At 52.4% G+C, this 21,613-nt stretch overlaps 1 protein-coding gene across 2 annotated transcripts in view; it reads left to right on the forward strand.

Annotated features, from left to right (window-relative positions):
* Positions 1 to 3,377: 3,377 nt before the first annotated feature.
* Positions 3,378 to 21,613, forward strand: part of MAP3K4 (mitogen-activated protein kinase kinase kinase 4) — a 79,915-nt gene continuing 61,679 nt past the window's right edge. Inside the window, exon 1 of one of the 2 annotated variants that reach the window (XM_036024954.1) lies at positions 3,378 to 3,676. In XM_036024954.1, the coding sequence (XP_035880847.1) occupies positions 3,546 to 3,676 (131 nt within the window). In that variant the 5' untranslated portion in view covers positions 3,378 to 3,545. The remainder of the gene's footprint in view (positions 3,677 to 21,613) is intronic. The other variant, XM_036024955.1, reaches the window with a different exon arrangement.

Below are 21,613 nucleotides of genomic sequence, written 5' to 3' on the forward strand. Positions count from 1 at the left end.
GAGGATGATGAAACTTCAATGTTTTGAGCACTGTTTAAAAAGTGTGGGGAGGGGCGTGGGAGGGGCTGGAAGAGATTAGTTGAAGAACATACATGCGCAGCGCACGGACACAGACAAGGATGTGGTGAAGTGGGGGGTGGGGCTGGGTGGAGGCGGGAAAATGGGAGGGGCAGGAATGAGGACATCTGTAGTAGTGTCAACAATTTTAAGCAGTGTGGTAACTACTTATTTTTGGGTGTCTCACTCGTTTGTGTAGATACCATTGTGGCTCGCTGCAGGAGGAAACAGGAATGCGTGTGACCTCGGCTTGGGTTCCCCTTGCTGGGCAGGAGGCTGCACTGCTCTCTCGCTGAACGGACCTTCGTGTGCATGGGACTGAAGTGAGTCCGTCACCGCTGGCCAGAGCAGCCTGGTGGTCCGCGCTCTTGTCTTTCTGCCTCCGCAGAGCTCAGCCCAGCTGCCGGGAGCCCCAGGCCAGGAGGGGCAGGGCCGGCGAGGGCTGTGTCTCAGCTTCTGCACAGGGTCACTAATCCTGGGGGATGGGAGAAGCGTGGTCTGGTGCAATGCAGCACCGTGCTCATACTGATTTAAAAACCTATAGCCTTTGTTTTTTAAAAATAACAAAGATATAACCCTATTGACAACATAGTTAACACAAGAGTCTTTTCAAATCATCTTGCAAAATTTCTGCTTAATACCCTAGCCTTGATATGCTAAGGATGCTCTGATAGCTGACGTATCAGTGATGCGTATAGTTTATAAAATCTGTTTATCCCTTTGAGGAACTATTTTTTTAAAGGCTGTTATTTATATTTAGAGAGGGGAAGGAGAAAGAGAGGGAGAGGAAGAGAAACATCAGTGTGCGGTTGCCTCTTACGTGCCTCCAGCTTGGGACCTGGCTCGCAACCCAGGCATGTGCCCTGACTGGGAATTGAACTGGCCATCCTTGGGTTCACAGGCCTGCGCTTAATCTGCTGAGCCACAGCAGCCAGGGCTGAAGAACTATTTGTAAGTGATCATTGCAGTGGATGCCGGAATGCCGGCCTCTCATTCCTGCCGCGTGCCCGCTCCCCCCGGTGGGATGCGGCCTCGCGAGCAGCAGGTCTACCTCCGCCAGGGAAGGCTGCTGGGATGGACAGCGACTCCTTCCGCACAGCCCTCCGCCCAGCTCAGTCTGTTAAGGACTTGATTCTGACAGCAGTGAGACGTCAGTAGAATGAATTAGGTATGCAAGTGATGAGTTTCATGGAGATCCAGGCAGGTTATGGTGACTGCAGTGCGGGAGCAGACGGGGTGGGGGCGTGAGCACACAGACGGAGGCAGGGCGCCCGGGAGACGGGGGGCAGCTGTTCCGGGGAGACGCGCCAGCTGTCTGAACCAGCGAGGACGGAGAGAAGTGACTGGTTTCCAGGGGGTATGGACCCTGTAGCGGGGGGCGGAGGGGATGGCTGCTCGGAGCTCTGACTGGGTGAAGGGGCTGCGGCTCACCCAGTGGGAGAACACGGGCGAGCGGCGGGTGTGAGGTTAGTGTGGGGCAGGACATGCGTTAGGTCTTGACGTCTGAAACACGGGCTTGCTGCGCTGCACTGGCACAGACGAGGAGCACAACACAAAGAGCAACAAAAGGTTGATGCCGTACACAGAATAACTTGAATGAAGAAAAAGTTGCCTGGATCTGAATTGAATATTCAGTATTAGTTAATGGAGGTTTCCACACGTGATGCCGATTAAATGTAAATTTGTTTGGTTCCTGCCAAAACAGACAGCACCCCCCAGTGGAAATTAAAATGACAACAAACCACTCCTCTCCGAGATGCTGATGTCCTCATGGAATGTCACAGATTTACAAGCCTGTAGAGCTGAGGCCAGGCCCCTGGCTTACAGTGGCTCAGGAGCTATTTGTGAACAGTGACTTATCCAAAACGTGAAAATACTTCTGTGAGTGAGGATAAAGTGAAATCATTTGGCCATGCCACCATTTGTAAAGAAAATGTGAAATTCAACCTGTTCATGTATTGCAATTTTCTTTGGGACGATTTGTGAGACCGAAGCATTTAACTCTATTGTCACCAATTGTGTAAAATAGCATTGCCTTCTCCCTCTCCTTTCCAGTCTGATAGGCTGTAGATTTACTTGCTTTGTCTCACTGAACTGGGATGTCAGCTGTACCAGCAAAGGACTGTGTGTGTTTCGTTCACTGTATCCCCACCACCTAGCACAGTTCCTGGCACACACACACAAATTTAGTGTTTGTGGAATGAACGTTGAAAAAATAAAATGAATGCTAATTCTGAAATTCAGCCTGTCACACCATGTACGTAATACAGTCTACCACGGCAAAGAAAATAAATCGAGTGAGTTCTTCAGTTACAGAGAAATTTCTGTAATGTACCTGGAGTGCAACATAGCTAGTTTTACAATGGGCCTTTAAATATAATCATATTTAAGGTTTTCCGTCTTGGCCAGTTTTCTTACCAACATTTGTTAAAAATGTGTATTTTACATATTCAAGCTCAACCAAATGAGGTGGTAAAAACCAGCACATTTGAATGAATAGACGTGTACTTAATTTTAAGTGATGCTCTTTTTGAATGAACCGTGGACTTCACCCTATGGAAAATTTTACAAATATTTGCAACTTGACACTGTGAAGCTCAGGTGCTAAGAGAACACGATACAGTGTCTGTAGTGTCTGAAATCATCCCTTTGTGCGCGCGTGTGTGGGGACGTGTGCTTTGGGAAACGCCTTTACAGCGGCTTTCTCCCCTGGGCTGCGGGAGCACGGGCACCTGGAGGATGGACGCCCAGCCTGCGACGCTGAGGTTACATCACTACTCTTTTTCTGCCCTCTGAGTAAGAGGCTAACTTTCCTGTTGGGCGTTTCCAGAATCTTTGTTTTAACGGTGTCAAACGACTGAGTTTTCCATGCACAGTTAAGACTGCGCTTCCATCAGAGTGGACTCCCCGCCCCAGGACTCTCAGACCCCCCCCCCCCCCCCCAAGCCTCCTGGCCTGCGCGGGACCCGTGAGCGCCCGCGTTCCATCGAACCCTATTTCTGAGGATGGCATCACCCTTGGCGGCGATCCACTTGCTGAAGTTTACAAAGCACTTAAAAGTCCTCCGTCGCCGCCTCCTCGAGGCCGCGCCGGCGCTCCCGGGGTCCTCCGCACGCGCCCCACGCCACCACCCGGGGCCCGGTGCGCACAGCCCTTCGCGCCCTCCCGGGGGCGAGACCGCAGCCCGGGACGAAGCCCGCCGCGCCCCCGCCGCCGGCCGCTCCCTCCGCCCCTCCCTCGCCGCTCCCCCGCCCGTCCGCCCCCGCGCCCGCCGCCGCCGCCGCCGCCGCCCGGGGAGGCTTGTCCCTCGCCGCCCGCCGTAGCCCGGCGCGGGCCGGTTGCCGTTCTCAAGATGGCCGCGGCGCGAGCGGCCCCTGCGGCGGGCTAGGGGCGGAGGCGGAGCCCGTCACCCCCGCACTCCGGGCCCCGGCCCCCGCGCTGGGCTGCAGCTCCCTGCCCGCCGCGGCTATGCGGGGCTCCGCGCACGGATGAGAGAAGCCGCCGCCGCCGCCGCGCTGGTCCCCCCACCCGCCTTCGCCGTCACCCCCGCCGCCGCCATGGAGGAGCCGCCGCCGCCGGCGGAACCCGAGCCGGAGCCCGAGCGCTACCGCGCGGCGAGGTGAGTGCGGCTGCCGCCGGCCCCGGCGCGGAGCGGGGCTCGTCCCGGCCGGAGCTCCTCCGAGGCCGAGGGGGCGTGGGGGCCTCTGCTTCCCGCCAGGTGGCGAGGCTGCATCCAGGCTCCGGGGCCGGGCCGAGGGGCGGGGTGCTGTGCTGGGACCCGGGCGCGGCGGCCGCGGCTACCCGGCGACCCCCGCCCGAGCGCCCGGCCCGGGGGCCTTCGCTGCGGCTGTGCTCCTGCTCCTGAGGAGCAAGGCGGGGCCCCTCGGTCCTGCGGGCACTGGGACCGCGTCCCCGGCCGCGGGCTTCCGAGCCGGGGCCGCGCCGAAATCGCTTGCATCCGTGCTGAACTTGCGCGCTCCCTCTCCGCCCCTTTTCGAGTCTGGAAGGGGACGCCTGTGAAGCAGATGCGCGCTGGCTCGCTCTCCGGGGTTCTCCTGCGCTTCTCTGCCCCCCAGGCCACCCTCTTCGACTCTGCACACGGGCAGGTGGGTCTCTCTCTCCGAGGGCACTTGACCGGCCTTTAGTGGAAGCATTGTGCAGAGCGGGGCTCACACGTGCACACAAGTAAAGGCTTGATTTGTCTAAAACTTTGCTACCGCGGGAAGCCCTAAGGTGGAACTTGGTACCCGAAGTATTTGTTGCATTCTGTTCCTTAGACACGCTATTAATGAACTTTATGTCTTCTTTAAATGTTTGGATTGGGAGCTCAGACTCACCACGCTAAGTAAATGTCCCTCTTCTTCTGTGCCTGTTTGTGTGCGCGGATGCCCTCTTACCCGCCCTTCGCATCCCCGGTGAACTTGCAGACTGCTGCCCCCTGGCCCCGCGGTGGAAACGCTGCCGCAGCTGCCCGGCCTGCCGCCGCCTGGCTCTGCAGTCCAGGAATCGGGCCGATAGGTGTTCTCTTTCTTTTTCCTGCTCAGAGGAATGTCAAATTCTGTAGTTGTAGTTGCAAGGGAAGACAGGAATCACTTTCTTGCTTTGTGACCCCGTGTTTGTGTAGGCTGTGAAGAAGGTCCCTTTTTATTTTCCTTAATTCTAAGACCCTCCTGAGGCACTTGGGTGACCTTTTACGGACCAGCTTCTCTAAGTGGTGGCACAGGGTGGAATGAAGACTCGTTTTGTTTCTTTTCTGTGCATCTGACATGGGTAGGAGTTTTGTCAGAAAGTTTATCCAGTGAATTTGTTAGTGAATTAAGTCTTTAATCATTTTCACTTTGTTAAGTTTTTCTTTACATGTAATTATGAATACTTAGTGAATGACTCAAGTATACCACTTTCTTTGCCTAACCCATTTAATCCTTATAAGAACCCGATGAGGCAGGTCCTGCAATGATTTATCTTTCACAGATGAGGAAGCTGAGCCCCAGAGGTCAAGGATCTGGTCCAAGTTCACAGCTTGTCGTGACCTCAGACCTGGCTGCACATTCCACACCCCTAACACCGAGGAGAGGTGTGATTTCATTATCCAGATGATCAAGTCAGAAGTTACAATTCTGTGTAACTAGTTTCTGGGATAAAACGGATGTGAATATTTTTAGGTAAAGGTAAAAGGGGCAGAGGAAAGCGGTTCTGTGCCATACAAATGACTGTTTCTCCAGTGATCAAAAGAAACCTGTATTTTTTCAGCCACGTTTCTTCTCTCTTTGTTATAATAAAAATAGGTCAGGGTAATGGGCTTCATCCAACTTGAAGTGAACAGCAGTGTACGGAACAAGAAGATCTCAGAAATATTTTTCTTAGCAACAATTGCAGTTAATTATACGATAGCTACTCTGTAAGACGGAGGACTTGACCAGGCTGTTGTTTTCCCTTTTACTCACCCCCACTGTCACCACCACCTCTCCCCTGCACAGAGCTGACCTCTGACAAACTGCCTGCGGATCTCCAGCAGAGGATGCTTCCAGGGCTCTGCGTCTGTTTATCTGGATTTCTCCTGCTTATGTGTGTAACCATTTTTAAAAAGCTCAACTTGCACATTCAAACTGTGCCAGATGCCGCGGTGTAACACTTTGGAGACGGATCGTGTAGTTGTCTGCGCTACCTGGTCACTTGGTTTGGGAATGGACCAGAGTCAGGCCCCGCCTGCCATCTTTGTTCCTGTGCTGTGTGCCGGTGCGCCATCGACTGGGAAGGCCGCTCCGGCGCACAGTGTCTGCACAGTGCAGGCCTGCACTTGTTGGCCAGGGTGCCTCCGCGGCAGGTGCCAGCCCAGAACATCTGCTCCGTGCGTGTTGACGTGAGTGTTGTGCAACGGCTGAGGAGCACAGAGCAGGTTGGGAGGCGGCAGGGCTCTAGGAGGGTTTTCCTGCTTGTTGCCAGCCGTGGGCACTTGCCGTTTTTGATAAAGATTCTTGACGAGAAGAGCAGCATTTCTTGTTGGTGATTAGACTTAGAAATAGACATTCCTTCCAATTTTCTTTCTCTAGCATCTGGGTCAGTTGTAGGAGATCCTGAGATTGCAAGGAGAGCTATTAAAACTACTTTGAAACAGTTTATTTTTCTCATTTTTTGAATGTGCACTTCACTTGGAGGTTAAGGCTGATGTAACACTGCTCCTGTTGACTCCAGCCTTTCTTTCATTTCAAGTATTTGTGTTAAAAAACAGCCTCATTGTTCTCTTTTATTGACCTTCTCAAGTACATTGCACGAACTTAAAAATAACTTTTTTAAACCAGTGACTTTATTACTTGTTTTATGTAGCATGGTTCTTGTGAGTCCACTTGAAAATCCTGGGTTTCACTCCTGTAAAAGCACGTACCATTCTTTCCCTCCTAGACGAGTGGATCTTTCTTTCATGGTGGCTGTCCCCTTTGAGCCTGCTTGCTTCGGTCTTGGCAGTGGGTGTCACCCATTCTCCCTGGCGAAGTCTGCCTGTGGCACTGCTGTGGACGCTGTCGGAGGTGGGAGAGGCTCAGGGCCAGTGCGAGGGTGGGTGCCGAGGGTGGGTGCTGAGGGTAGGTGCCGCACGGGCACTGCTCAGAGGAACAGGAACATGGGGCAGTAGTAACAAGGTCCCACAGTGGCAGAAGCTCCCTCACGTGCTGAAGTGGGGACAACCTGTCCCTCGAAAGGGACTTTGTGGTTCCCTTTAATTGTCGTATTGTTAGAAGTTGCTTCCACTGCCTTCGCGTGGGTTCTCTCGGCGTCCTGTAAATTTCGTTCTGAGCCCCCCTGGAAAGTGCAGATACAGGTCTGGGCTGCTCGCTGGACACGTTCGTTCGCCCTCACAACTTCCCGTTACTTAATTCCTCATTCTCCAGCCATTATCTCTTCCCTCACCACAGCCTTCTGTCTCCACGCCTTCTCGTCTCCCTGGGTGGTGTGTGTTCTTTTCAAAGGTGCTTCCACGCCGCCGGTCGGTAAGTCGTTGGAAGTTGTGTCTTCGGAGAGGACATGGAGATGTCAGAAAAGAAGCCCGGCCAGTGGCCGCCGCGGGTCTTCGCTGCCCGGCGTTTTCCCGGCAGGGTAAGGGGAGCAGGGCCCTGGTCCTGTGCGGCTCCATTCCGCCCCGCCCAGCTTCCTCCAGTGTGCAGAGAGCCACGGTGTCACAGAGAGGTCGAGTGGCGAGCACAGCTCCAGCAAGGGAGATCGGGAGTGGGTAGCGAGTCACGTTTGCGCAGCGGGGAAGCGCGGGGAAGCGCGGCCGCTTCCAGCCGCCAACAAGGACGTCTCACTCTTTGTTTTTCCTGCGCTGCTGGCTTCCCTCGGGCGGGCGGGTGAGTTTCTGTGTTTAATCTTCAGTCTCACTTTGGTTAGTCTGTGACGCGCCCTGCTTTTCCTGCTTCACTTCCAGATACATTATTTCCTTGTCCCCTGAAGACGTTTGCGAAACCCTGAGTGGCTGATTTTTACTGATGGTAAACCTCAGGGGGTCCGCTGGCTGTCAGCACGCACGCCCTGGTGCGCTCCCTCCCTCCCGAGATCCCGGGGTAGTTCTGTAAAAGGGGTGGCAAAGATGTCAGCGGTCGGCGCTTTCATAAGATGCTTTTTGACTCTGGTGAATGTTGTGTTCAGGAAAGACTGTGATATGTGGTTTTTCGGGATTTAAATTAACTGGATAAAATTAAATGAAAACTTAAACCACATTAGAATTCTGTACAGTTATTAAAATTGTGTTTTGAATTACTTTGAGTTGTTACTCAAATTGAAATTGATGAGACTTCATATGTTATACAAAGAAAATTTGTTGCCAAATTTTAAATTAACTTAAATTTTTTTCTTAAAATGTATTTTCAGTATCCATGAACTATTTGAACTGACGATCCGGCTGGTTTTCTCCAGTTGTTTTGTTTGCCCTGGGTAACACAGTTTGCAGGTTGGAAACAGCAGCAGTAACAAAGGGCTGACTTTATGGTGGCCTTTCGTAGCAATAGCACTGCTGTGTGGAGTCGTAACCGTCCTCGGTTCACGTGCCGTGCTGACCTGCTCGCCCCTCTGTGAGACGCGTGTCTGAAAGCACCGTGTTTCAGAAAGGGGCGCTGCCCCCCGGAAGGTAGCTGTGGGCTGCATGTCCTTGCCGCCCGCAGACCTCGCACTCGGGTGCTCGCGCACAGCTTGTCTATAAGCGCTTGTTCCATACCAGCCGAGCCAAAACGGAAATTCACTTTTGACCCGAAGGGACGGTCATTTGTCTTATTTTGCAAACCTTAGTAGAAGTAGTAATCTCACGAGTCATATGGATGCCAGATGTTTATCGAGTAGAAGGGAAAGCTGTGCCTGGCTGGTGTGGCTCGGTGGTTGAGTGCCAGCCTACGAATCAAAGGGTCGCCGGTTCGATTCTCAGACGGGGCGCGTGACGGGGGTGCGTGAGAGGCAACCACCACACACTGATGTTTCTTTCCCTCTCTTTCTCTCTTCCTTTCCTCTCTAAAAAATACACAAATAATATCTATAAAGTTAGTAGAAGGGGAAGCTATTATGAGTATATGAGGCGTTTTGTCCAAAGTGTTTCGTAGGTGGATTTCATTTCAGCATCATTTCAGGAGAAGTAAGCCTGCCGTGGAGAAAGGTGGGTACTGAGCTTTGAGGATGATCAGAGTTGATGCTTTAGGTGGAGGTTTCCTTTCATGTGGGCAGGCTGTTTGAGGGAAGAGCTGCACGGTGGAATGCTCTGAAGAAGGCGTATGAGGACAGCTGGTTTAGAAATGTAAAGTTGTAGAAATCGTCAGCCTTTTAACCTTTCAGTGGGAATATTTTGGAAGAAAACTTAATACATGCGTTTTTTTCATTATATCATGAGCAATCCTAAAGTTTTTTTTTTTTTTAATGTGGGAACATAAAACTGTAGATGTAACTTGGTTTTGTCAGAAAATACTTAGAATTGACTTTTTGAAGGTCTTAAGTATTTAGTTCTTGTCCAGATCGGGAACTGAGCATGTACTAATGCCAGCAAGTCTTATTTATGGCTGGTCGACTTGAACATTTGTTTAGTGCAGTCCGCAGCCGCCGCTCCTGGCTCCTGCAGAGACTTCTGGGAGTGGGGAGCTGGAGGGGCTGGGGGCTCCTGTGGGCGCCCCCCCCCATGTGCTGTGGAGACGGAGGAGAAGGCGGCCTGGAGAGGCCCTGCTTCCCCAGGGCCGCCGCCCCGCGCCCAGGCTCTCGCCTGCCTCTCCTCCCGTCACACCCCGCCCCCCTGGGCCGGGTCCCAGGCCAGCGGTGCTCCTCCGCCGCCTGACTCCCTAGCCCAGCGTCCGCGGGCCCACTCGAGCCCTGGGGGATGCTGTATTTTCCCGACTAATTAGGCTTCACAGGATAGAGCCGCGATGAAAGCATCGTTTTCAGGGGGAAAAAGGAACAAAGAAACCACCCTGCAATGTCCCCTGAGCTCATCGTGCACAACTTTTCTTTTTCTTCTGCCTTAATACTGTTTTAGATTCCTCGTTGCTTGTTTCCGCGCTCAGCCGTCAGTTGGAGCGGGCGGGGAGACTGCGCCTCCTCTGTGGTGGTGGCGGTGACGCTGGCTGGCCATGCCCTGCGGCCAGAGACATGACTTGTGATAGGAGGCCGGCCGCACAGCTGAAACACACGTGTGTGGCAGCGTTGGGCCTTGTCATGCACGGCACACGCCGGTGGTCACTCTTGTTCTGCGCTGTTAGAAAACGTCGTTCGCCTGATCCTTAGATCGATTCAGTCACCCGCAAGTGGGTTGTCTCTGCTACTCCGAGAAGCCCGGCTCCACCGAGACTGAAGAAGGTGCCGGTGTGCTTTGTCCTCCGTCTCCTGCGAGTTCGCTGGGAGGGCGGTCGCGGTGCTCGTCCACGGAGTGGTCAGGAAGCATTCGAAGAAGCGAGACAAGGTTAGGGTCTGAGTACTCCGTCCTCGAAAACAGTGTTATTTTCTGAAGACGAGAGTGAGTCTTAGCCCAGGTGGTTCTCTTGGTTGCTGTCTGTAAACACAAGAGTTGTAAAGATGAGTGTACATTGTAGAGTACAGTCGGGGTTGGAATATATGAGTGCCTTAGGTAGTTTATTCATTTTTCTCTAAAACGCTAAGGTGTCTTAAAATTTTTTTTAATAGAGCAGTCCTCAAAAAAAAAAAACCCCAAAACAAAAGGAACTCATTCCTCCTCCTTGGGTGTGCACGCGTGTGAACTTAACAGTGGTTTTGACTAGTGGGGGGGTTTCATTGCCTTCCGTGTTTCCCAGCTCATGTCTCCGAAGAGGCAGGACATCAGAAGTAAAGTAGGCGGGGATGCTTCTGGAAACACCAGAAACATTCGCCATGAAGCTGCAACCCCAGAACTGAGCTTTTACTTTGTAGAAGAAGCTCTTCGAGTTCTACTTGGCTCTTTGAATATTAAGTGTTACTTAACAGAAAACTGAGCATTGTGTGTGTGTGTGTGTGTGTGTGTTGAGGAAGGACTGGTACAGAGGGGTGGTCATGAGCCTGACTGCGTGAGGGTGAGTGACAGGCTCGTCCTGGGTCGTGCTGACCAGCAGTTAGCCATGGCTCACTGCTTCATCCTGTTTACCCATTGAACCTCCAGTACTGTTTATTCGTTTTCTTCGCAGACTTGCTCTTTTTTTTTTTTATTTTTGTAAGTCCTCACTTAAGGACATGCACACTGATTTTTAGCGAGAGGGGAAGAGAGGGAGAGGGAAAGGAACATGGATCAGCTGCCTTCCGCATGCTTCCCGACTGGGGACTGAACCCACAGCCCAGGCATGTGCCCTGACCAGGAATCGAACCTGTGACCCTCCAGTTCACAGGACGACACTCCAACCAGCTGAGCCATGCTGGCCAGGGCTGCAAACTCACCCTTATATGAAGTGCATGCCTGGCGTCAGGCAGTGCTAAACCGAGACCGTGGGGCTGCAGTGGGGGAGGTAAAAGACGTGGGCTCTGCCTGGCTACCTACCGGGCAGACCCTCTAAGAGCCTCAGTGAGGCTCCGGGAGCTTCTGATCTGGTCTCCCAACCCTCAGGTGTAGCTAGAATTAGGGGGGATGTGTGTTCCAGTTACAAAGTCACATTAGTGTACAGACTGTGCTGCATCCCTACACAGATTTGCCACTCAACAGTGGCCCAATTGGAGGCTCCGTTAAGCTTGAGACCTGCTGAGCCCTTTGCCTGTTAGGACTTCAGGGTCTCCACCCACACTGGATGTCTCCCCAGTGCCCGGGCATGCTGGCTTCCTGTACCTCTTGCCTTGGGTCAGTCAGTGTCAGTGGTCCTTCCTCTTTCCCGTGGGAGCTGTTCAAAGGAGCCCTTAATCTCTTGACCCTTTCCATACGCCCCCAGGCAGGCTTTAACTCTTGTTATATGTGAGCATAATGTAAAACGTGCCCAGCCTTCAAGGACTTTAAAATCTAGTGAAGGAGAAGAGAGATTAGGAAGTGAGTGGAAACCTGCTAATTCATGATCTGGTGCAGAAATGCTAATCAATTAACTTCTGCCATCTACCTGTGTGCCGTCATTCGAATGTATCACGTGTTACGTAGTGGTTACAGTGAACTTGTGACGCAGAAGTGCATTTTTCAGAAGCAAAAAGTGAGTCGTTAAGAGCTCACTTAGTTCAGAACAGACGCAGCCAGGACTCTTGGGTGTTTGCTGTACTTTAGGGTCTGTGGCTCTCGGCTCTGAGCGCTGTCTCCTTGGCGGTAAGTGTGGTGAAGGATTTAAATACTAGTGCAGGCTGAGGCGAGCGTGACTATTATCTGAACGGATTGTGCGCATTTGCCGCGTTAGTACAAATATGAAACATCACGTAAAATGGCTCCGTCACGTTTCATTTTATGGCTGCACTGGACACCTTTGAAGTTACTCCCGGTTTCTCACCGCTCTAGTTAGCACGGCACCCAGCCTCTTGGTGCACAGCTCTGCTGACCTGGCTGCTCTGGTAAAATCACTCCTGAACCTAGGATTGGAAAGGGGGCTTACTGCCCATTGTTACATATTTCCTTCTGGGAAGACTGCACAAATGTATAGGCTACAAGTAGTGCCTGCCTTACTGTATATTCTCTTTCTAGCTTTGAGTATTACAAAAAAAATCTTTGCTAATTTAATAGGCCAGAAGGGGTCATCTTGTTTTGAGTGCCTGGTTGCGAGCATTGGGGGGACCATTTTCATGGAAAACTGCCGTAGCTCACACACACCGTACGTTGTAAAGGAGCTTATAATACGAGTTTTGTATATTTACACAGCACTGTAAAATTTTCTCTAGTAGCCATGCATACAGTAGGCACTAAATATGTATCAGTTGATAGAATTGATAAGTTAATCTAGAGAACTATCACTGACATGACAAATAATTTTACTGGTTCTTGGCACATTTTTCTTCGTATTTTCTTTTTGCTTCCATGTTTTGAGAATTACTCATCTAATGAAGAGTGGAGCAGCACCCTTTCCTCTGGGCTTGGCACACAGGGTCCTGCTTCCTGCAGTGCTGGGCGCTGCGCCTCACGCGCCGACGGGGGCTTCCTCCTGGAGCTGGCGTTGGAGAGAGAGCTCGTGCAGAGCTTGTTTTAGGGTCCCTGTCACCCCTTCTTTTCCTGGGTGTAGGGTTGCCTGCCTTCCGAGTCCCTTTTTGTTTGCTAGTGCTTTCCCGATTACTTTTTTCAAGGATTTGAATAATGGGTGACTAAAATGTGTTAATTTGGTTACTCATAAATCTACCAGTTTCCCTGGTTGACTGCTGTTTACAGTTCCTTCAGGAAAGGAGCGGGTGAGATAGCCGTTCTCTGTGTCACGGTGCCGAGAGCTCGTACTGACCGTGAGGAATACACACGAAGTTTGTTTAGGAGGCGTCCAGCCACGGACTGTGAGGAACAGAGGCATGTACTGAAGAAGACTCAAGGGACAAGAGACACTGTACACAGGACAATGACGCCTCAGTCCCCTTCCAAGTAGGCACCTCGGGACCTCACACCGTTCTCCCAGTCGCCATCGGCTGCCCTGTTGTATTGGCCTGAATCTCACTGACGGTCTGAAATCTCTTCCCTTTCAAAGGTGATTTAATTTTGGGAGAAGCCAGAAGTCACAGGGTACCAAATCAGGGCCGTAGGGGGGCTGAGTCACCTGGGTGACTCGATATTCCACCAAAAAACTCTGCACGAGATGTGATGCATGGGCAGGTGCATTGTAGTGAAACTGCCAGTCACCAGCTCCCTGTAGCCGTGGCCTTCTGGAACATCCGAATAGTGTCCACGGAGAAGTGTCCAAGTGTAACACAAAAACCTGATGCAGATTCGTTGCTCTACTCGCTCAGTCATTTTGAACGTGACGGCCACACAGTGCACATGCGCACTCAGCAGCGTCTACCGCCCCCACTGACTAGCACAGTGAAGTCGTCACTGTTCACGCGTGTGCATTCCAGTCCACTGGCCTTGGCTGCCAGGTTACATCAATGCTGTGCGAACTGTCCCTGTTATATTGACAATGGCTGGACTTTTTCCAGACAGACCTCATATATTTGAATTCCAGACAAATGAAGCCATTGCATTTCCAGAATATCAGAAAGTAGAGGTCTTGCCTATAGTTATTTATTTTTTAAAATAGGTTTATACACATCAGGAGGTCCTGGTTTATATTGGGGTGTGTGCTGCAAAAAAAAAATAAACCTGCTTCACTGATTTATAATTTGTGTACATTCCTATACCAGAGTCGCCCCTTTTTAGTGTCCGATCGGTTGTTTCAGTGTGCTCACAGCTGTGCGCAGCCGTCGGCACGGTCAGTTTTAGAACATTTTAGTCAGCTCAGAAGAGAAACCCTGTGCCCTTCACTTGCTGCCCACCCAGCCCCCGCCCATGCAGCCCAGAGCACCCACCCACTAATCTGCTGCTTCTCTGTTTGTCTGTCGTGAGCATTACATATTAATATGTAGTCTCGTGTGTCATGTGACTGACCTTTAATTAGCATGACGTTTTCAAGTTTCATCCATATTGTTTGTGTATCAGTCCTTCGTTCCTTCATGTGGCTGGATAGCAAGTAGTACATTCAGTCGGCCAACTGCATCCTGTTCATCCATCTCTCACTTGGTACACTGGGCTGTTTCCCCCTTGTGGCTGCTGTGGGTAGTGCTCCTGTAACGCTGTGTGTACAAGTGTGTGTGTGTGTGTGTGTGTGTGTGTGTGTGAGAGACAGGTTGTCGCCTTCTGACCTGTGTCTAGGAGTCTTATTGCTGGATCACGTATGTTTTCCATCGGACACTCCCACTAGCAGTGTGTCAGAGTCCTGCTTTCTCCGCATTCTGGCCGGTGCTTGTTATTATCCGACGTTTGGGTTATAACCATCCTAACGGCTGTCAGGTGCCGTCTCAGGGTTTTGATGTGCATTTTCCTAGTGATGGGGAGCATTTTTTCAGGCGCTTGTTGGCCATTTGTATATCCTCTTTGGAGAAGTATATATTCAGGTCCTTTCTCCATTTTTAATTGGGCTGTTTTCTTTTTATTATTAAATGAGAGTTCTTTGTATATTCCTGATAAAAGTCCCTTATTGTATATACTTGTGTGATTTGCAAATATTTTCTCCCATTCTAAGAATCCATTGCCACATCTGAGTTCCTACAGATTTCCCTGTTTCCTCCTAAGAATTTTATCCTTGGAGGCCGTTGGTCCATCCTGAGCTAACTTTTGTACGTGGTGTGAATTAAGGGTCCAGCTTCTTTCTTTTGCACGTGGCTTTGTGGTTGCCCCGGCACCCTTTGTTGAAGAGACTCTTCTCCCGTTGAATCTTCTTGGCTCCCTTACCGGAAACCGGTTGACCACAGAGACGTATGTCGGCCTCTCGGCCCCAGTCCTGGGTCTGTGTGTCCGTCGTGTGCGTGAGCACGCGGCCTTGATTGCTGGTGCCTGGCAGTGATCAGAAGCAGCAGCAGGTTGGGAAGGTGAGTTCTCCAACCTTAGTCCCTTCTGGGGTTGTTTTCACTGCCTTTATCTCTTAACCGCTTGTATACGCTTGCCCAGAAGAATATGTAGCACATGGTAGCTCTTAGTAAATATTTACTGTAGGGGCGGTTTAAAGTAACTACAGTGCATTGCACCCACGCTTTGTATGCATTGTACGCAGGATTATTATGCCTGTGGCGTGTGATCACTGTGCCCATGTATAAAGCTCATCCTTATTTTTCCCGCAGAAGTTTGGGCAAAAAGCGTGCATTCTACATAGCAAAATACAGTAATTCAGCTTCAATTTTGACGGTAAATCGGTGTCTCTAAAAAAGAATTTTTCAGTTACATACACTTTTTCAGTATTTCGAGGTTCACTGTTACATCTATTCCTGTTAGTAAAAGTTTCCAAGAACAAGATACTCGGCTGTCCCAGGAGCAGGGTGCTCTGTGAAAAGCCCTGGGAGCGCTGCCTGGGAGTCATGGGGTTGGGGGGGCGGGGGGGGGGGCGGGGAGACATCCACGCAAGTGTTGGTGATCAGCAAACACCCTGTTAAGCTGTAAAGAATTGTTCAGACGCAGTATAGTTAGCTAAAGTTCTTCTTGTAGACGAGGGATACATTGTATAGCTCAACGCAAGCTTTCTGAAATTGAGTGGCTTCTTGTCTTAATGCATTAGAACTTCTGTTCGGATGTTCCTGGCCAGGCCAGAAGGGTTTGTGGCAGTTCGTCCGTGTCCATGTTGTACCCCTCCTCCGCGGTGGAGGCCAGGGCAGAGCTGCGGGCGGTTCTCCGGTGCGCACGCGCGGAGGTGCCGGGAGTGGGGTTGGTTCAGCCTTCAGTGTCGCCTTCAGTGGGGGGGCGCGTCGTTTCTCGTATGTTTGGGTGGTTCCGTGGCATCGGTTTTATCCGTTAAATCCTAAGTTTTAGATCTTTTCTGTTCCTTAAAATTCTGATTCACAAAGAACCTTCCTGGGCTTATGTGAATTAGGAACTGGGGCGCCAGAGGTTCAGTTCCTGCAAAATAAACGGTTTGGATTGGACTACCCGTAAATATTTTAACCTCAAAAAAGAAATGATGTTTACTTTTTCATATTTATCTTTGTTTTTAAATAAATTTTCCCTCTCCTTAATGCTATAAAGAAACTGCTATAGGATCCTGTTATGAAATAGATACATTGTGGAATTCGTCTGGAGTTTGTCATTTTGAAAGTCAAATCTTGCTTTTCCGATATGTGTGTGTGTGTGTATGTATATATCAGAAAAGCAATATATATATAATATGATATATATATCATAGACTAGACAGTGCATCATTTCATTGTAACACTAAAAATTTACAGAACGATATTTTAGAAAAAATTACAAATACGCTTTTCAGTGGCGTACAGTAAGCTGTTTCTGTTGGTACTGGAGTCACCTTCAATGCAGAATGACTGCTTTCAGCCATTGGACAGCGGGCCGTGCGCGACTGAGGCTGTCCCTGAGCCAGGTAACAAACCAGGTGAGCTCAGTGACGGCCGCCCGGGGGCCTCTTCCAGACCACGGTGCAGGGCGAGGAGCCCAGGCAACCCAGAGGGCCCTGCCGGGTTGAGGCAGGCAGGAGCTGAGGGCGCAGGCGGGAGCTGAGGGCAGAGTTCCGGAGGAGAGGGAACGCTGTAGAGCGGGGGGTGTCCCACTCGTGTCCACCGAGGGACGCGTCAGCCTCGAGGGCGCCTTCAAAGGGCCGAGTGTAATTTCAGCTCCCTAACAGTGAAGGAGTAGTTACATTCATACAGCCCTAAATTATTTCAGCCCTTCGGAGACAACTAACTGCGAGGCTGACGTGCCCCCAGTGACAACGAGTTCGACGCCCCGGCTGTGGGAGGAGAGCCAGGCATCTACCTGCGGCCTCCACAAGCCTTTGAGTGCAGCATGCACTCGCACGGGACGGAAAGCCCACGAGGTTCGGTGAGGAGCCGTTAGGGGCTGGGAAGTGCAGGGTCTCGGCCCACCTGGGGCCGAGAGGCGCCGCGTCCCGTTGGTTCGGACGGAAGGTGTCCATCGGGCTGACCGTGTTGGACGTTCGGTGTTCGGGAGGTCCACGTCTGAGCAGCGGGGCCACCCTGCTCCCTGGAGCGAAGGCACATCTGGAATCGCCCTAACCAGGCCTGGAAACATGTCTTCAGAGCATAAAACGCAGTTGGAAATAACTTAACAGCCTGCAAAAGCCAAGTCCAGCACTCCTTAGAAGAAGACGGTGGCACCCAGATAATCAGCAGGGGGGACGTAGTGTCCAGCGTCCAGTCACAGAGTGCTGGACGTGCTGGCCAGGGACCAGGCAGAGATGGCCCCATAACCAGGGGGAGAATCAGTCAGCAGAAACACCTCAGAAATATGAAAATGTTGAAAGGAGAGGAAAGAATTGTTAAAATAGCCACAGCTATATTCAGGCATTTAAAGGACAACAGGAACGTTGGAGAAAAATAGAAGACATAAAAACATGGAACTTCTGAAAATGAAACACACAAGACCCGAAATGACACACGCACGGGATGGGATTACCAACAGAGCGGACACTGCAGAGGACAGTGGCCGGACTGCGGACACAGCGGTGGGAACTGCAGCGGGCCGGCGCCCAGAGTCCGCAGGCCGGGCGGAGGTGTGCAGGGCCCGGGGCCGGATCCGAGAGCACGTGTGCGCGCTTGGAGTTCCCGAAAGGGGAAGGAGCCGGGGAAAGTGCTTTAAGGAGTAATTGTTGTGAATGTTTCCAATTTAATGAGCACTGTGAACCCATAGATTCAAAACGTTCAGTGAGGACAAGCGTAAAGGAAACTATCGCTGGAAGGTTTCTGCTTAAATTTCTTCCTCTCTTGTTTCTACCCTGGGGTCAGCCTTGCAGATACCTTTCTTCTTGCAGCACCTCTTCCGGGCTCACACCTACAGTGCTGTGTCCTGTGGGGCGGTCCCCTGTTCTGCGGCCCACCCAGCCCACCGGGCCATCGTGTTCCACCTTTGCTCACGGTCCTTCTCCCCAGAGGCTCTGCCTGCATCATGTGTACTCACAGCCTTGATGATGGACCGTTTAAGGGCTTTTCCTAATTATTCCCAAATTACCCATATTATGAAATTAAGTGTTCATTTACTTTAATTAGCCATTTTACAGGGAGTGTGGAGGACAGTGCCATTCCAAACAGAAAACCGGCGGTGCATCACACACCGTGATGGAAGATTGCTATCTGATTTGGTTACCGTCCTGACGTTTGCATGATTTTTAACAGTTGGTTCTGTGTAAAGCGGGTTGTGTGGTTGGGAGGGGGTTGCCTCTGTGCTTGGCTGGTGTGGGCGTGGTCTCGTTGCTTGAGCCTTGATTCCGAGTGAATTAGACACGCAGAGGACACATCTCTCCTTAGTGCCTGATACATGTCAGGACGTGTTTGGAAAAGAGAACCCCGCTCAGCGTGTGGTCAGTAGTGCCTGGGGCTGTGCTGCTTGACCTTTTCCGCGTCCCGGACTGCCTGCGTGTGCGCGTCTGGTGGAGGTGAACGGTGGGCCCTGGACCCCGAGCAGTGCAGGAAGGTGAAAATCCACGTTTGGTTTCCGGAGGCTCAGGGTCCCCATGACGGAGACAGCAGGTAATGCAGTTCCCATGCTTCCACTGGTTTTCACGCTCCTGATGTTGTGCACACGGTGCATGTAATTGTGTGCCGGGAGACGGCTCTGACACGGCCCCTGGGGTGTGTGTTCGGACGGCCCGGGGCGCCGCCCCGCCTTCCCTGCGAGTCTCACCTGGCGCTGCATCCTCGTCCTTGGACCCCAGGTGCGTGCTCCCCAGTGAGGACAACTGTGATGTTAGAAACGGGAGCCTTGTGTTTGCCTTCTAAAGTCTGTTTAAGTCCATTTAAATATTTTCCCAGTTACTTGGTTTTGGACTCGAAGGAAGTTACATTTTTCATGACACAAACCTTACTTACTTGTGTGTATCTTCAACTGCATCTGTGATGTTGGGTAGCCGCTTCTTCCTGGAGGTCGACTTGCCATTTCCAAGGGCTTCGTGACCCCAGAGGCCTTGTTCCTCTCCAGAGGCAAGCTCTTCGTCCCCGCTGGCTCCCGACGGTGACTGTCTTGCCTGTGTGGCGAGCGCGGGCAGAAGAGCTGTGCAGGGCGGTGTCTGGGGAGCCTTGCGTGTGAGTGTGCCCAGGCAGTGTCGGAGGTTGGTGTGTGTCTGTGCGCCCGTCTGCCGGTGTCGGGGCCTGGGGCGAGCACTCGAAAGGGAAAGCTGGGTGCACCCCATCCCCCCCTCGGCGCTGCCCTTGCAGCCGCACCTTGCTGTCGGGGAGAAGGGTGCCGTGCAGCCCGGGGACTGCCTGCCCCGTTGCTCCGGTCACTGGCCTTTCGGTTCTCCTGGGCCTTGCTCTCCTGTCGCAGAGCCTGGCCACACGCTGTCCCTGCTGTCTCAGCGCTTTCCCCTCCGTCCCCCACAGGGCAGGGCAGGGCAGGGCAGGGCCGGGCCTTTGGAGCTGTGAGGCAGCCTCTGAACCTTCTTTCTTGGGGGAAGTGGCTGTTTGCAGCGCCACCCCCCCCCCCAACCCCTTCTCTAGGCTGGGCCCTGCCTGCTGGTGTGCTTTGTAGTCGTCCTTTGTAGTGTCCCGAAGAGCTGTCCCTTGAAGATTTGTGTGTGTGTGCGTGCATGCACGCCCACTTCTCTAGGGCTGCCTCTCCAGCGCTTTCTGTGGAGGGGAGTCTCCTCCACCCCCCAGCGGCGTGCTGTCCTGTCGGAGGACCAGGCGTCACGGTGGGGTGTTAGGGGCGGCAGGGTAGTTCTCCTACTTGGTAGGGAGGGGACGCACCGCGTTTTTCCGACTATAAGATGCACTCCAGGGCGCGTGCGCCCCTCCCCCAATTTGGGAGGAATACTGGTTGTTCATGCCGCTGTTGAGTTCTGTTTACATTTACACTGGTGAAATATTATGTTATTTATGTTATTAAATATTGTACCACCTTTTTTGCTTCAAATTTTTTTCCCTATTTTCCTCCTCTAAAACCTAGGTGCGTCTTATGGTCTGAAAATACGGTAGCTACCCGAGGGGAGAGGACTTGAGTTCGACCTTTTACTTGCTACTCAGAAAGAAGTAAGCCGTACAGAACCCTCAGTGTTTTTCTCATTTAAGTTGTCACTGGGCTAGGTCTCCCCAGGCCTGCATGGAGCTGGGCTCTGTCTTCCCAGGCTAACGCCTTTCCTCGCGGCCGAGGCCGTCTGGGCTTGGCGTGGTTAAGGCAGGGGGGTTGTCTGGTGCCTGCCGCCGGGGAGGGCAGCGTCTGCTGACCTGGGAGTTGAGGGGCGGGCCCGGGTTAGTCCGGGACTCCAGTTCCGCGCCGACACTTCCCTGTGGGGCAGGCACATCGCCTTTGAGCCCCCCTTTGGTGCTCTGCGACCCAGGGGTTGTGACGGTGCCTGTGGGGCTGGTTGGAAAGTCAAGTGGGTAACGTTTGCACAGTGCCCGAGTGTCTGGTGCGTAATGACAGGTGTCCGGTAATGAGTGCCTCTCGTAACCGGCGGGGTTGGCCTCCTGGGCAAGGAACCCTTCCCTGAGGCGGTGGCGTGAGGCCCTGCCGGGATTGAACGAGGTTGCGTGTGATGGTGTGTAGCGTGCTGCCCGGCAGGCGGTTGGTGCCGGGACTGGGTTACAGGCCACGCAGCTGACCGAAGCACGAGGAGGGGTCCGGTGTGTGTCCCCGTGTCGGAGCTGCCATTGTCAGTGGCGTTTCCTCACCCACAGGTTAAAAAACTTCTAAAGCCACAATCATCAGTTACAGTCATAAAGAATTGTTTGATTTTATAATTAATATTGCGTGTTTCCACTTAGTCCTGGCTCCTAGTTGTTTATCCTTGTGGAGTGACACCAGATTTACCCACCATTGTCACGGAACTACTCCATGTGGTGTCATTAGCTTAACTCCTAAGGTGAACTTTCAACCTCAGACTGGTTCAGATCTGGGGACGGGTGCAAAGCTGGCACAGGCTTCCCCTGTGTCCCGGGCCCGGTCTCTCCTGTCACCAAACCGCCGTGTGCACTTGTCACCGCCGGTGAGCAGGGTCGATGCGTCATCATCTCCCGAGCTGGGCTGTATTCGGGTCTTCCCATTTCCCCCCGGTGTTCTTCTCCTGCCCTCAGACCCCACCCAGGACGCACATCGCGTGGAGTCCCCGTGTCCCTGGCTGTGCTCAGGTGTGCTCGTTGACGGCAGGAACGGTTTGAGAGAGCGTCGGTCAGGGGTTTTGCGCACCGTCCCTCGCTTCGGTTTTGTCTGCGTTCTCAGCGTGGCTTGCCTGGAGTTGGGGGTTTCGGGAGGATGGCCACAGAGGTGAAGTGTCCTGGTCATCGCAGAGGGACTCAGGCCCTCAGCGTGAATTGTCACCCACGATGCCGGTTACCCCGCTCACCGGACGGACAGCTGGTAGGAGGGTGAGCGCCGGGGTTCTCGGCTCTCAGGTCGCTCGTTTTTCCTCCTCTCCACGCTCTCCTCTTCGGTATGAGTCACGAGGGGGCAGCCCACACGCAGGGGTCCGGGAGTCCGACTCCGCCGCCTCCAGAGGGGACTGTCTGCGTAAACACTAGGTTGTTTCCC

This window comes from Phyllostomus discolor, chromosome 4 (assembly GCF_004126475.2).
Source record: "Phyllostomus discolor isolate MPI-MPIP mPhyDis1 chromosome 4, mPhyDis1.pri.v3, whole genome shotgun sequence".
Lineage (NCBI taxonomy): Eukaryota > Metazoa > Chordata > Mammalia > Chiroptera > Phyllostomidae > Phyllostomus > Phyllostomus discolor.